Raw genomic sequence first — 13741 nt, 5'->3', positions numbered from 1 at the left:
GAAGGTTTCTGAGCAGGAGAGTGGCGTGCATTATTTAAGGAATCCAACAGTTTTTCAGGGTCACCAGTTTACCTAACTATAGCAAGTTAAAAACATCCTGCTATGATGTACATGGATAAAACCCCTGATTGTTAAATCAGCCTCAGGTTACAGCCTCCAGGCTGAAAAGCCTCTTGGCGGCCAGTTCTCTGGCCTGTGGTTGGAGAGAATGGGGTAAGGTAGACAGCAGACAGAGTAGCCACCTCCCATCTGAAATGTTCATTGACCAAGAACAGGTGGACCAAACCCTTCCTGGGGGCGGGGAGCAGCCTGCTGGCACAGAGGCCGCCACCTTGTTTCTCCAGCACCTCCTGCAGTGCGTGACCCTCTCTGCACCTCCTCCTCCTCCTCCTGGGAGAAAGTGGAATCATCACCACTTGGCACGCTTGCTTCAGCAGCTGGGGCCCAACCAGCTATTTCCAGAAAGATGCACTCACAAAGCCAGGCTTTCAGGCAGAAAGTAAAGTATTATTCTCCTAGTACTTTTTCATGATTCTATCTCCTCCACCCCCAAATCCCCTGATAAATGTTTTATCTACATTACCGCTGTCCTTTAGAATCCATTAGCTTTTTCCCATTAACTTTAGAAATGAGTTTAACTGAAGGGTCCTCCCTGAGCTGCAGAGAACACTAAAGCATCTCGTAACTTTTAAGACTAGCTGATCTTTAGAAGTTCAAAAAAATTAATTTTTTTAAATGGCATTTGCAGCAGCAGTGACTTGTCTGCTTCAGGAAAGAGCCCATGATGTTGAAGAGGAGGATACGGTGGCAGCTTTAGCCCACCTTTCACCATCCTCCTGGGTGACGTAGGCTGGTCAGTTGTCTTCTTTTGGCTGGGTGCTGGTACCCTACCTCCTGGAGAGCCTTCCTCCACCCTGTGCATGGAAATCCTGATGACCCTGCTCAGCGATCCCAGTCCTGACTCTTGCCCTTAAGAATGCTGCTGCAAAGGAGACAGTATCAGGACTCTGTCCAGAAACCTGAGAGGTTCACATCCAGCCAGCCCCCTTCTCATTCCAGGCAAAACAGTAACGTGTCCTGCCATGCATCTGGTCCCTGACAGTGGGATTGTTGTTATTCCGCAGCTGTAGCCATTTTCATTTTTCAATTATCTCAAGAAGAACAGTCCAGCAATATTTATACACTGGCTTTCAGATTCAGAAAGGGCTAGAAACCAAATTAATGAGAGAAGGAGTCTCTCAAACAATGTTTCTAGACCTCCCCATTAAATAGTGATAAGCAATTTGAACACATTTTTCTGTCCACTTAATATAATCAGTGGAGAATTTGAGAAATAAAATCTACATTCAAGAGATACTCCTCGGTGATCGCCACTCCAGGCACACCAGTCTGAGACAGAGGCAGCTATGAGGTTTGGATTTACAAGTGGGGTTAGCTTTCAATTCAGGCCCGTTCCTACGCCATGACCTTCACACATGATTAGAAAAAGAATGTCCATTATTGCAAGGACAAACAGATCAGCCAGTGATGAAAGGTGCCTCAGATACAAAAGGGAAAATGTCAGTGGCATACCACAGCAGTGCTAAATCTGGGCTGGTTGCGCAATCCATGGGCATGTAAGTTCCTCATTTAGAAGGTAAGCTCCTTGAGGGCAGAGGCCCTCTCCTGTGCTCACTGCTGCCTCCCCATGCATGAAACAGTACCTGGCACCTAGTGAATGCTCACCGAGTATGTGTTGCCAGCCTGACCCATGGCTGGGAAATCCCCCTGTAGGCATTTTTTTATTGCTTCCTGACAAGTTACCACAAAATTTAGCAGCTTAAAACAACACACATTCTTTCAGAGTTCCGCAGGCTTGACTGGGTACTCAGATTCTCACAAGGCCGAACACAAAGTGTACCCTGGGCCTGAACCAGGCTCATCTGGAGGCTCTAAGACGAATCCACTTCTGAGCTTATTCAAGGTATTGGCAGTTCTTTGAGATTATGGGTCGTAGGTCCTAGATTCTGAGGCCCCTGTTTCCTTGCTGGCTATCAGCCAGGGCCACTGTCAGCTCCCAGAGGGTACCCACATTCCTTTACACGTGGCCCCCTCCATTTCAAAGCCAACAAGGGCACATCTGGTTTTTCTCTCTGATTTTCCCTTCTTCCTCCAGCAGGAAAACTCCTGCTTTTAGAAGCCTCGTGCAATTTGAAAAGGCCAACAAGGTCTCCCTATCTTGAGGCCAAGTGGTTAGTACAATTTTATTACATCTGCAGAATGCCTTTTGCTGTGCAACATAGCACAATCATAAGAGTAACACCAGGGGTCCCAGAGGGCCTTCTAGAATCCTGCTTACCACACCACCAATTGCCCATTTTTATCCTCATTACACCCTCATGAGCCCACACTTGTGTTTTTTTCTTATTTTAGTGATTGAAGAGACATTTCCTTTGTTTATCATGTGGGAGTATACTCTGCATGGTGGAAAATAAACCTATCCCAGGGCATCCTAAATGCTCTCAAAACACTTACTTTCTTCAGGGAGGATTGAGGAGAGCCCTGGAGTTTGGGCAGTTTATGAAGTTTTCAGGAATCAGTCCTGAGGGACCTGAAAATAAAACTCCCTCTTCAAGCTATGGCTTCCTATACTGGTGTGATTTAGTTCAGCCAAGGAAGCCTTCGACTGAATGCATTTCTCTCTCCCTGTTAGCACAGATGCATGGGCTTCCTGCTGGTCCACATGAAGTTTCCTCAGCCACAGGAGCTCTTTCCCTTCAGTTTGCAGTGACTTGAGGCCTACAAGTTGTTCTAGATGTCACATATTGGGCATTTGAGAAATCTGGGAGCCAGCCCAGGGACGACTCCTGCCTTATAGCTAAAGTCAGAACAACATCAAATCAGAATTTCCTATTCATGTCTCATCACCATGAACTCAGGGTCTGGCACAAAGCAAGTATATAATAGGTACTGCATCATCATCTGTTGAAAGTCCTTTACAAAGCTTATTTCAGGCAGAGGCAGGCAGTACTGGCAGTCTACTCCAACATTTTGGTTTTACTGGCACTTATCTCTTCATATCATCCATGGAACATCCAGTATAAACCAAATGTTTTTACCTGAAATGTGAGGCCACTTTTGTGTACTAGAAGGACCATGTACTGGGTGGAAGTCTGGGGTTTAACCAATCCATCCTGTTTCATCATGAACAAATGATAGCACTAAATCATGTAATCTTCTAAGTCATAGCCATAAAAATGTGTGGTTTTGTAAATCTTGTGTCTAAATGCATTGAGGAAGTTCATTATTTAAAGAAAACCTATGACAATTGCTTTGACAAAAAGAAAACTCACTGTACTCATTCTCTGTTGTCACATTACAAATTACTACAAATTTAGCGGCTTAAAATAACATATTTATGATCCCATGATTTCTATGGATCAGGAGTCTGGCCATAGTGTATCTGGGCCCTCAGTCCAGGGTCTCACAAGGATACAGGTAAGGTGTCAGCCAGGCTGCATTCTTTTCTAGAGTTCAGTATCTTCTTCCATGCTTACGTGCTTGTTGGCAGAATTCAGTTGCTTGCATTTGTAGAACTGAGGTCCTGTTTTCATGCTGGCTGCAGCCAGGGGCCCCTCTCCCCACCTTCCGCCCCCAAGAATTCCTTGTTCCTTGGCCCTCTCGTAAGCCTTCTAACAGTGTAGCTGCTCACATCTCCAAGGTCAGCTGGAGAAGCTTTCTCTCCAGTCCACCAAGATGAAGTTTTACGTAAAATAATCTAGGAAGTGACAGGTCCTTCATCTTTGCCATTCTATTTGCTGAAAGCAAGACAAAAGTTCTAGGGGAATGACTCATTGGGGTCACCTTAGGGTATGTCCAGCACACCTGCCATCCCCTCATTTGTAGATGGGGAGAGTTGCAAGAATTTCCTAATGTCTATATTTGCTTCAACCTAAAAGGTTTCAGTTGGTGGAATTAAAGTCCCAGTGTGTGAGCAGACTTTATGTAGTCTTCCATCATCCTCCAGTGACTCTCTCTTGAAAACAGTTTAGTAATATGGAATTCAGAGGCTGCTCCTCCATCAAAGGGAGCAAGTAATACCTGGAGCTCCTGATGTGGTACATTGATAAATCTAATGTTTCATCTAAGTGGCAGCTGCAGCACAATCAGTAAATGCCAGACCCTTCAACATAAGAACTGGAATGCTGAAGAATACAAAGGGAGTGGGGAGGATGGAGAGGAGTCCAGAGGAACCCGGGGAGAATGAGAGCTTTGAGAGGGAGACAGTGTCCTTTTGTTATTCCAGTGAGGGACCTCACAGACTTTGCCTGTAGAGCAGTGTTTCTCAATCAGGGGTGCTTTTGCCCTTCACAGAACATTTGGCAACATTGGGAACCTTGTTGGCTGTCATGACTGTGGTGGGGACAGAGAGTGCTGCTGATGCGCAGTGGGCAGAGGGCAGGGATGCCGCTCAACATCCTACAGTGCACGGGATGGCTCCCACCACAAAAAGCTACCTGGCCTGAAATGTCGGCAGTGCCAAGGTTGAGAAACCCTATCATGGGATCTCCCTGGGCTTGCTTGACTAATGTCGGTTTGCCTGAGTCACCACCCTATCCCAGTTATCATCTCCTACGGGCAGGTGTGGAGAGTGATGGTGCTGCCATGTGCCACGTGTCTCTGGGCTCTGTGAAGAGCAAGCACATCGCACTGTTCAGTGACCAACAGCAGGTATGCCTTTGGTGGGGAGTTAGCTTCACACCTACCTGTCCTGTGCACTGGAGGAAGCTACTGGCTACAGGTATCTGAGAGAAAAAGTGAAAGGACCTGAGATTATTCAGCCCTGAGCAGAGACAGTGTTTAAGGTGTGGAATTGTGACAATCTCCGCTGATAGATAATCGGTCTCTGCTAATTTCTGAGCAGTGGAGAATGACCAGACAGCTAGCAGTCATTGGAATGAGATTGTTGACCAAAACACCCAATGGCTGAGCCAGCTGTGATGTTTGCCCAGCTCTGGGCAAAGCTTTCGATTTGTTTTGATTTCCAGGTGGAGCCTAATACCAAAGTGTTTCCAGCAGTCTTCCTGCAGCCTACAAGTACTTCTTTGTTTCAGTTTGAACTTGGAAAGCTGAAGGTATTTATTTGTCCTCTCGTCTAATGGCCATGACAAGAGAAAGAATCACGAACCATTAGGGGGGAAATCCCAGGCCTCAGAAGATGGGAGAAGCCTGCTCATTTCCCATAAGCCCCCCACCTCCAGGCCCTGCCCTTTCCTGTGGCATTCAGATGATAGAATATGCATTCTTATCTTCCCCTTTTCCCACCTCTTTTGGGTGCTGAAAGAATCAACTAATGCTCATATAACCCATTATTTGAAGTGCTAATTAATGCTGGTAAAGCCCTTAGAGATCCCTGGATACATTTGTCCCTCTTTAATTTATACTGACCATATTGGTTAAAATGTCTGGGTGCGTCATCCAGCAACTGTGTGTTTCTTTTCTAATGCCTTCCCCACGTGCCCCAGAACGCAATGCCCCTGTCGGCGGCCGTATTCAAGAGTGAAGAGAAGAACCCAGTCCCACAGTGTCCACCTCGGCTGGACGTCCAAACCATCCAGCCCGTGCTCTGGAGCCGCATGCCCAACAGCTTCCTGAAGGTGGAGACCGAGCGTGTGAGCGAGCGCCACGGCTGGGTGGTGCAGTGCCTGGAGCCCCTGCAGATGATGGCGCTCCACATCCCCGAGGAGAACAGGTACCAGAGGGGCCCGCGAAGGAAGGGGCAGGCCTGAGGGGCAGGTGAGGCAGAGCCAAGCCAGCCCAGAAGGAAACCAGGAGCATCTGTGTTGGATCCTGCTCAGTCCCAATATGACTTGATTTCCCCAGTGCCTCAGTTTCTATTCCTTCCCACTTTCATTACTCAGAAACAGCAGGAAACACCCTACAAGGTGCCTGCCACAGGGCCTTTGTTGCAGCTCGTAGTGCCTGGTATTAAGGAACAGTGCCATGCCTTAAATTAAAAACCAGTTTACCTTGAAATATGCATCATTTATGACAGGAAGGGGAAGACTCTAGCTTGACTTAGAGAATCAGGAATCAGGTTCCTGGTCTCCCCTTGCTAAGAGGTGCTATTAATTATGGCTGGGGTTCAATCCCATTCCTCTCTCTTTCTGGCTATGTGGCCTTGGGTACATTACTTGTGTACTTTGAACATTGCTCTCTTCATCTACACAGTGAGAGAAATGCCCACCCAAAGGGTTTCTGGGAGGAAAAAAATGAGATCATATAGGTATAATCTGGTACAGTTTCTGTACATAGTAAGAAATAAATGTTACAGTTATTGCTATCCCTTGACCTCTTTGAATAAAAAAGCAGAGTAATAGGAAAGGGTGGAGGTATTTGATACCTGCATAGGTCCCATTTAGGTGTCCCACTGGGTCACGGGCAGCAGGGCAGGCCATGGCGGGAAAGGGGCAGAAAAGACCAGGAGCCCAGCCAAGTAAGTCAATTCCACAGGGTCCTCAAATCCATGAGGAGGCGTGAGACTAAATGGAAAATCTAAGCAGAGATTAGAGCCCAGGGCTTGGACCCACACAAACAAGGGAGCAACATACAAATAGACCTCTAAGTTAAGAAAGAGAGAGCCGACTGGATAATGTTAACTGGTTTCAGGTTGGAAGGTGTTTCCTCTCTGGACAAGAGTGCAGGTGTGTTTGTTTTCAGGTTGTTGGAGGAACACCCCATGGATAGTGGTAGATTGGACATTATACAAATGATACAGATCAGTGGTCCTCAGCCTTTTTGACACCAGGGACTGGTTTCATGGAAGACAGTTTTTCCACAGACGGTGGCGGGTGAGGCTGGGGGAGGGAGTAGAGGGGATGGTTTCAGGATGAAACTGTTCCACCTCAGATCATCAGGCATTAGATTCTTATAAGGAGCATGCAGCCTAGATCCCTCGCATGCACCCTAGATCCCTCGCATGCACGGTGCACAATAGGGTTTGCACTCCTATGAGAATCTATTGCCGGTCCCTGTCCATGGCCCCGGGATGGGGAACCCCTGATGTAGATGGTAGAATGACAGAAAGCATAATCTACATTTTCTGAGGAGATTTTACACAGGGAAATGCAAGATCTGCTTGATCCTACAAGTAAGATGACCAAGTCATCGCTCTCATATATGTGAATGTTTTCTGTTTGGGAATTTCGGATTTTTTCCTAATAATGAGGACTTTCAGATTGGTAAACCAGTGTCTTGCAGGCTTTTGAGAGCCTTGTAGTTAAATATAGTGGAGTACTGGGAACTGGAATATGGACCAGAGCCGAGAGAGGCATGATAAACCGTAAGAGAAACTGTGGCAGAGACCCCTCCATCCTTCCACCCACTCTGCCTTTGTTGGGCTGGGTGAAATCGCTGGATTCTGGTGGGTTCTTCTCCCCCTGGTGTGGCTGATTGCTTGTCCTCTCCTCAGGTGTGTGGATATCCTGGAGCTCTGTGAGCAGGAGGACCTGATGCGGTTCCATTACCACACGCTGAGGCTCTACAGCGCGGTGTGCGCCCTGGGAAACAGCCGCGTGGCCTACGCCCTGTGCAGCCACGTGGACCTCTCCCAGCTCTTCTATGCCATTGACAACAAGTACCTCCCCGGCCTCCTTCGATCTGGTTTCTATGACCTGCTCATCAGCATCCACCTGGCCAACGCCAAGGAGAGGAAGCTGATGATGAAGAACGAGTACATCATCCCCATTACCAGCACCACCAGGAATATCCGCCTCTTCCCGGACGAGTCCAAGAGGCATGGACTGCCTGGGGTGGGCCTGAGAACATGTCTCAAGCCAGGGTTCAGGTTCTCCACCCCTTGCTTTGTTGTGACTGGTGAGGATCACCAAAAGCAGAGCCCTGAGATTCCCTTGGAGAGTCTCAGGACGAAGGCTCTGAGTATGCTGACAGAGGCCGTGCAGTGCAGCGGGGCCCACATCCGAGACCCTGTAGGGGGGTCTGTGGAGTTCCAGTTTGTGCCTGTGCTGAAACTCATTGGAACCCTGCTGGTCATGGGCGTGTTTGATGATGATGATGTTCGGCAGATCCTCCTCCTGATTGATCCCTCTGTGTTTGGGGAGCATAGTGCGGGGACAGAGGAGGGAGCAGAAAAGGAGGATGTGTCCCAGGTGGAGGAGAAGGCCGTGGAGGCTGGGGAGAAGGCCGGCAAGGAGGCTCCTGTCAAAGGCTTGTTGCAGACTCGGTTACCCGAGTCCGTCAAGCTGCAGGTAAGCTGCAGGTGGTTAAGTGGAGGCAGGTTAATAGATCTTCTGCTTTGATAAAAATATCAGGAACACACTGAGGATTAAAAGAGGTAAGTTGTGTCAAGTGCGCGGCATAGTGACTGGCCAAGAGTGCTTGATGATTGTGGTGCTTGTTGTTGAGTAAGTTCTAACAGTGATAAGATTGGTAATAATAACAATCCAAAACAACTCATTCCAGAAAAATAGTACAAAAAACAATGAAAGATGGAGAGAAGGACAAACATCTCTACTTTCCATCCTCCAGGACTGGAAAATTTCAGAAAGGGAGGCAGCACTCACATGCATGATCTGGAGCTGGTTTTTCTACTCAGCTTCCTGGGAAAATATTTTCTTAGAAATGTCATTCTCTCCCTCCACAGGCAGATTTCTTGTGTCTTTAGTGAGCTGTTTTCTGTCATTGCCTTCACCTTAATGGTGAAGATATGAGTAACAGCTCTATGGCTACTGTGTGGCAATTTACTTTGTCTAAGTATCAGTGCTACTGTCTATAAAATGGGGATGCTAGCGGCCTCACCAATGGACACAAAGTGTTATATATATAATACTTTCATTGCAGATGTGTGAGCTCCTCAGCTATCTCTGCGACTGTGAGCTGCAGCACCGAGTGGAGGCCATTGTGGCATTTGGTGACATTTATGTCTCCAAGCTGCAGGCAAATCAGAAGTTCCGCTACAATGAGCTCATGCAGGCCCTGAACATGTCTGCGGCCCTGACTGCCCGCAAGACCAAGGAGTTCCGCTCACCCCCACAGGAGCAGGTGAGGGTCCTTCCTGAGCCTCCATCCAGTTCCTATGGAAGAACTTGAGACCTATGGAACAGGGCACATGAAACCTCTGTGGTCTCTGGGGCAGCCTCAAGAGCTATGGAAGATGAAAAGACCCACTTCAATACCAGGAGACAGGCCTAGTCCTGAAAGCTAAGGAATATGTGCCAATTCTCTTGGGTAGGAAAATACCCCTTTCTAAACTGCACATGTGGCATGGCTTTCTCCCTTCTTTAACCCTCTCCAATGCCTCCATTACTGATTCAAAGACCAGACCACTGTTGGGATTCAATTGTCTCCTCAGCAAGGATACACCACTCAGAAGGATTTCTGCCAACCCTTCTGGAAGTCGCTACCCGTCTATCAGATACCAACAGAATAGGGTCAACCTGCCCCTACTTATGAGAGTTGGCACACAGTCTTCTTCGTCTAATGCGTCTAAACCTCCTCGCCAGTGGCACGACTCTCTCACAAAGCCTCCCCAGCTCCATGGAGCCTGGAGAAGGGGACTCAGTGAGTGAGTCATCTTTGTGATTTGTTGTATTCATTCTTTACAGTACCCACCTTGGGGTTAGCCTTACCCCGATGGGAAGGGCTTCTTTAAGAAGAGTCAAGATCCTAGTGAGAAATTTCTAAATGAGGGAGGCACATCTCGTAGAGTAAGAGTTTCCATTTTCCCCGCTACTCAGCAGCTCACTTAGACCTTGCAGATGGGTTGGCCACTGCTCCCTAAGTGTTCAAAAGAAAAGATAAATCTTTCAGTGAAGGAAGTAGTTTTTGTTTTGAAACCAGATCTTTGGATTGTATTTATACATATAGATAGATGATAGACAGATAGATAGATAAATAGATGTGTGTGTGTGTGTGTGTGTGTGTGTGTGTGTGTGTGTGTGTATATGTATGTGTGTATGTATATATACATCTGGGAGGGAGATGCAAAATGTAGGTAATTTTTGCATCTCCTCCCCAGGGTTCTTGCAAGGATCACATGAGATAATTTGTTTAGATTGCTTAGCATGACGCCTGTCATAGAGTAAGCATATATACATGTATATAAAACAAGCAGCCTGTCCATGAAGTGTTGTCAATATAGTTACCACCATTGTACGTTAATGGCAGAACTACAATTCCATCCAATTACTTTCCTAACCTATTTTAAAACGTAGATATTTATATTGGCTTACAAATGAATGACATATCTTGGCTTTCAAAAGACTCTCTTGAATGATACCAGCCTGGCTAATGAGCGGGTAAAGCTTATCATCCCTTTGCAAAATGAGAAAGCCCTTTGGATTGACTGGAACAGATCATTTGCACCACACAAAATGCACAAGTGTGCTATTTTCCCAAGAATTACTCCTGAAGGCTTTACAAATGTTGTCAGGCTGCTTTTAGACTGGCAATAGATCTGAATGTTCCCTATTTCACTGGGCAAATTCTGGCTCTTTCGTATGTATTTGTGAATTACAGAAGACAGAATGACATGGTGATGGTAACATGTGTTGGCCTCAGGCTGTGGGTTCCCAAACTGGCTCCCCCATTGCTCGCTGTGTGGTCTTCCACATGACCTTTCTGTATCTGTTTCTTTAGCTGCAAAATGTGGATAATTTTTGCATCTCCCTCCCAGGGTTCTTGCAAGGATCCCATTTAGATTGCTTTGTGTGATGCCTATCACAGAGTAAGCATTCTGTAAGTACTGAGCGAGCTACTATTACTTTTATTTTTGGAGATATTTGCGATTGCTTCATGACAGGCTCTGTGACCTTCCATCAGTGACCCAATGAGTGGAGTTTACACATGTTTTCTGGCATCTCTTTCTCCCAGCCAAGACTGGGGTTGCCCACCCAACACTGTCCTCGTGGATATAGCTGCTCATGGTTCCAGATCTTGGGAAGGATAAGGTTTGCTAACACACTTCCTTTCCCCATTCTGCCTCCATACCTTCTACTGTCTCTTGGGCTGCCATTTAGATCCACTACCAGTCTAAAAGCAGCTTGACAACATTCGTAAAGCCTTCAAGAGTAATTCCTGACAAAACAGCATACCTGTGCATTTGGCACAGTGCAAATAATATTTTCCAGTCGATCCAAAAGACTTTCTCATTTTACATCCAGCAAAGGGATGATGCGTATGTACCATCCTTTAGTATTCTAAACAATCCTCTGATCAATCATTTCAGACTCATTTCAGAAGTCTGTAACTCAAGAAATTCTTCACTAATGTATTAGACCAGTGATTCTTGAGCAAGCATCAGAATCATCTAAAGGGCTTAATAAAACACAGATTGCTTGGTTTCACCCCTAGAGTTTCTTTTTTGCGATAGAGTCTCACTCTGTCATGCAGGCTGGGATGCAGTGGCATCTCAGCTTACTGCAACCTCTGCTTCCCGGGTTCAAGTGATTCTCATGCCTCAGCCTCCCAAGTAGCTGGGACTACAGGCATGCACCACCATGACCAGCTAATTTTTGTATTTTTAGTAGAGGGGCAGGTTTCCCCATATTGGGCAGGCTCGTCTCGAACTCCTGACCTCAAGCTCCACCTGCCTCAGCTTCCCAAAGTGCTGGGATTACAGGCGTGAGCCACTGTGCCCAGCCTCACTCCTAGGGTTTCTAATACGGTGGGTCTAGGGTGAGGCCTAAGCATTTGCATTTTTAGCAAGTTTTTCAGGTAATGCTGATACTGCTGGTCTGGGAATAAAAATGAAAGAAGGGACACTTACCACTATGAGATTCAGCTGTCCCCCTGCCATCCCTCTCAGAGTATTCACTTCTATAGGGCACCTACCCGTAGAGTTATCAATATTAGGAAGATTTAATGTCATCAAAGGATATGGTGGATTTAGATCAATTTCAGAGAATAGCAATGCAAAATCACTTAGAAAATAGGATGCCTGAAAATTACAATTTTAAAACAGTGATATCCTTCTACAACCTTTGAAGAGAAAATAGATTTTTAAGCCCTATATCCAGAGAGTATTCAAGGAGATGAAAGAAAATGGGGGATATAACTAAGTACAAAAGAAGGTAAAACTGAGATTAGTCCAAGGGTTGCTGGCAAGTTAGCCAAGCACAGCCAGCTGGCCTTTCACTTCCAAGAGAATGTTATTAAAGGGCATGACCTGCAGTGGAAAATTCAGCTCAACCCAGCTTTCTGTTGTATGTCCTACAGGCAGGGAAGCCCCTGCTTCCTAAATGTTCTGCCAAAGGAAAGATCTTTTAGTAAAGAAATTAGTTTTCTAACTCAGAAACCAGATCTTCAAATCTTATTTTTATTTAATCGACAACAAATCAGCATATGTTGTTAATATAATTACCGTAATTTAACCTCACAGAAAAACCACAAACGTGACCTCGCCTGTTTTGTGGATATTTTTTCTTACAAACAATACCTCTACCTACTTGCAAAATATGGTTTGCAGTAAGAGCTTTGCGTAGAGTTCCTCCCAAAAATGCTACATAAGGTTCATGATTTAATAAGAGATTGCAAATTTTTCCAACCTGGAAATCCTAAACAAAAGGAGTTTGGGTTATCCTGGCTGAGGCAGCAAAATGTTTACCTCTGGTTATTTCTTCTGTCACTCCAGGTGTTCAGTGACCTGGGGTCGGGGCCCTGTAGGCAGAATTCAGAGATCCAGGAACCTGAGTGGAAAAATGAATGACAGCTTTATTTTCACTGATCTCTGATAGCATTTCTTTTCTTATTTTAATATTGGCAGCAAAACAAGTACCTGACTTTGACACCAACCAAAATTGCACACTTTTTCATATCACATTACAGTGCTTACGGTATCTAGAAAGATCATTTTCATTCCTTACTACTTCAAGACCACAGTGGATATAAGACCTGCCACTAGATCATTTTCTCTAATGAGTTAATAAGTACATATGTTACTACATCACAAATTTGGTTTTTATAGTTTTGATACCTGTATTGCAATATAATTATTTCTCTTTGTAGTCCTATGTATTTTATTTTGTGCATTTAAAATATTAATCAGAGAAGCAATCCATGGGTTTCACCAGACTGTCAGAGGGGTCCGTAGCACAAAAACTACTAAAAATCCCTGAGTCAGGCCGGGCACGGTGGCTCATGCCTGTAATCCCAGCACTTTGGGAGGTCAAGGCAGGTGGATCACGAGGTCAGGAGTTCTAGATCAGCCTGGCCAACATGGTGAAAACCCATGTGTACTAAAAATACAAGAAATTAGCCAGGTGCAGTGGTGCACGCCTGTAATCCCAGCTACTCGGCACCCTGAGGCAGGAGAATCACTTTAACCCAGGTGGTGGAGGTTGCAGCGAGCCAAGATCACGCCATTGCCTTCCAGCCTAGGCAACAAAGCAAACTCAGTCTTGAAGAAAAAAAAAAAATCCCCGAGACAAAAACTAAAAAGAATGATAGATCGGCGTGAAACCCCGTCTCTACTAAAAATACAAAAAAAAAAAAAAAACAGCCGGGTGTGGTGGTGGGCACCTGTGGTCCCAGCTACTTGGGAGGCTGAGGCAGGAGAATGGCGTGAACCCAGGAGGCAGAGCTTGCAGTGAGCCGGGATTGTGCCACTGCACTCCAGCCTGGGCGACAAAGCGAGACTCTGTCTCAAAAAAAAAAAAACTTGTAGACAAAATTAAAAGCTGACCAAAAACTGGGCAATACATTTAGAGTATAAAAGTATATAAAAAGTTAAAAATCTAGAGGTGTG

The 13741-nt window shown here is 45.8% G+C and overlaps 1 protein-coding gene across 4 annotated transcripts in view; it reads left to right on the top strand.

Moving 5' to 3' along the window:
- RYR3 (ryanodine receptor 3) overlaps nucleotides 1–13741 on the top strand; it is a 568187-nt gene that overhangs the window by 352308 nt on the left and 202138 nt on the right. For all 4 annotated transcript variants that reach the window (XM_030814359.1, XM_030814360.1, XM_030814362.1 and 1 more), the window contains exons 33-36: nucleotides 5028–5114; nucleotides 5505–5731; nucleotides 7451–8246; nucleotides 8839–9039. In XM_030814359.1, the coding sequence (XP_030670219.1) occupies nucleotides 5028–5114; nucleotides 5505–5731; nucleotides 7451–8246; nucleotides 8839–9039 (1311 nt within the window). The remainder of the gene's footprint in view (nucleotides 1–5027; nucleotides 5115–5504; nucleotides 5732–7450; nucleotides 8247–8838; nucleotides 9040–13741) is intronic.

Source organism: Nomascus leucogenys, chromosome 6 (genome assembly GCF_006542625.1).
Source record: "Nomascus leucogenys isolate Asia chromosome 6, Asia_NLE_v1, whole genome shotgun sequence".
Taxonomy (NCBI): Eukaryota; Metazoa; Chordata; class Mammalia; order Primates; family Hylobatidae; genus Nomascus; species Nomascus leucogenys.
The sequence above is the reverse complement of the archived record's forward strand: the minus strand, read 5'-3'. Positions and strand labels throughout refer to the sequence as shown.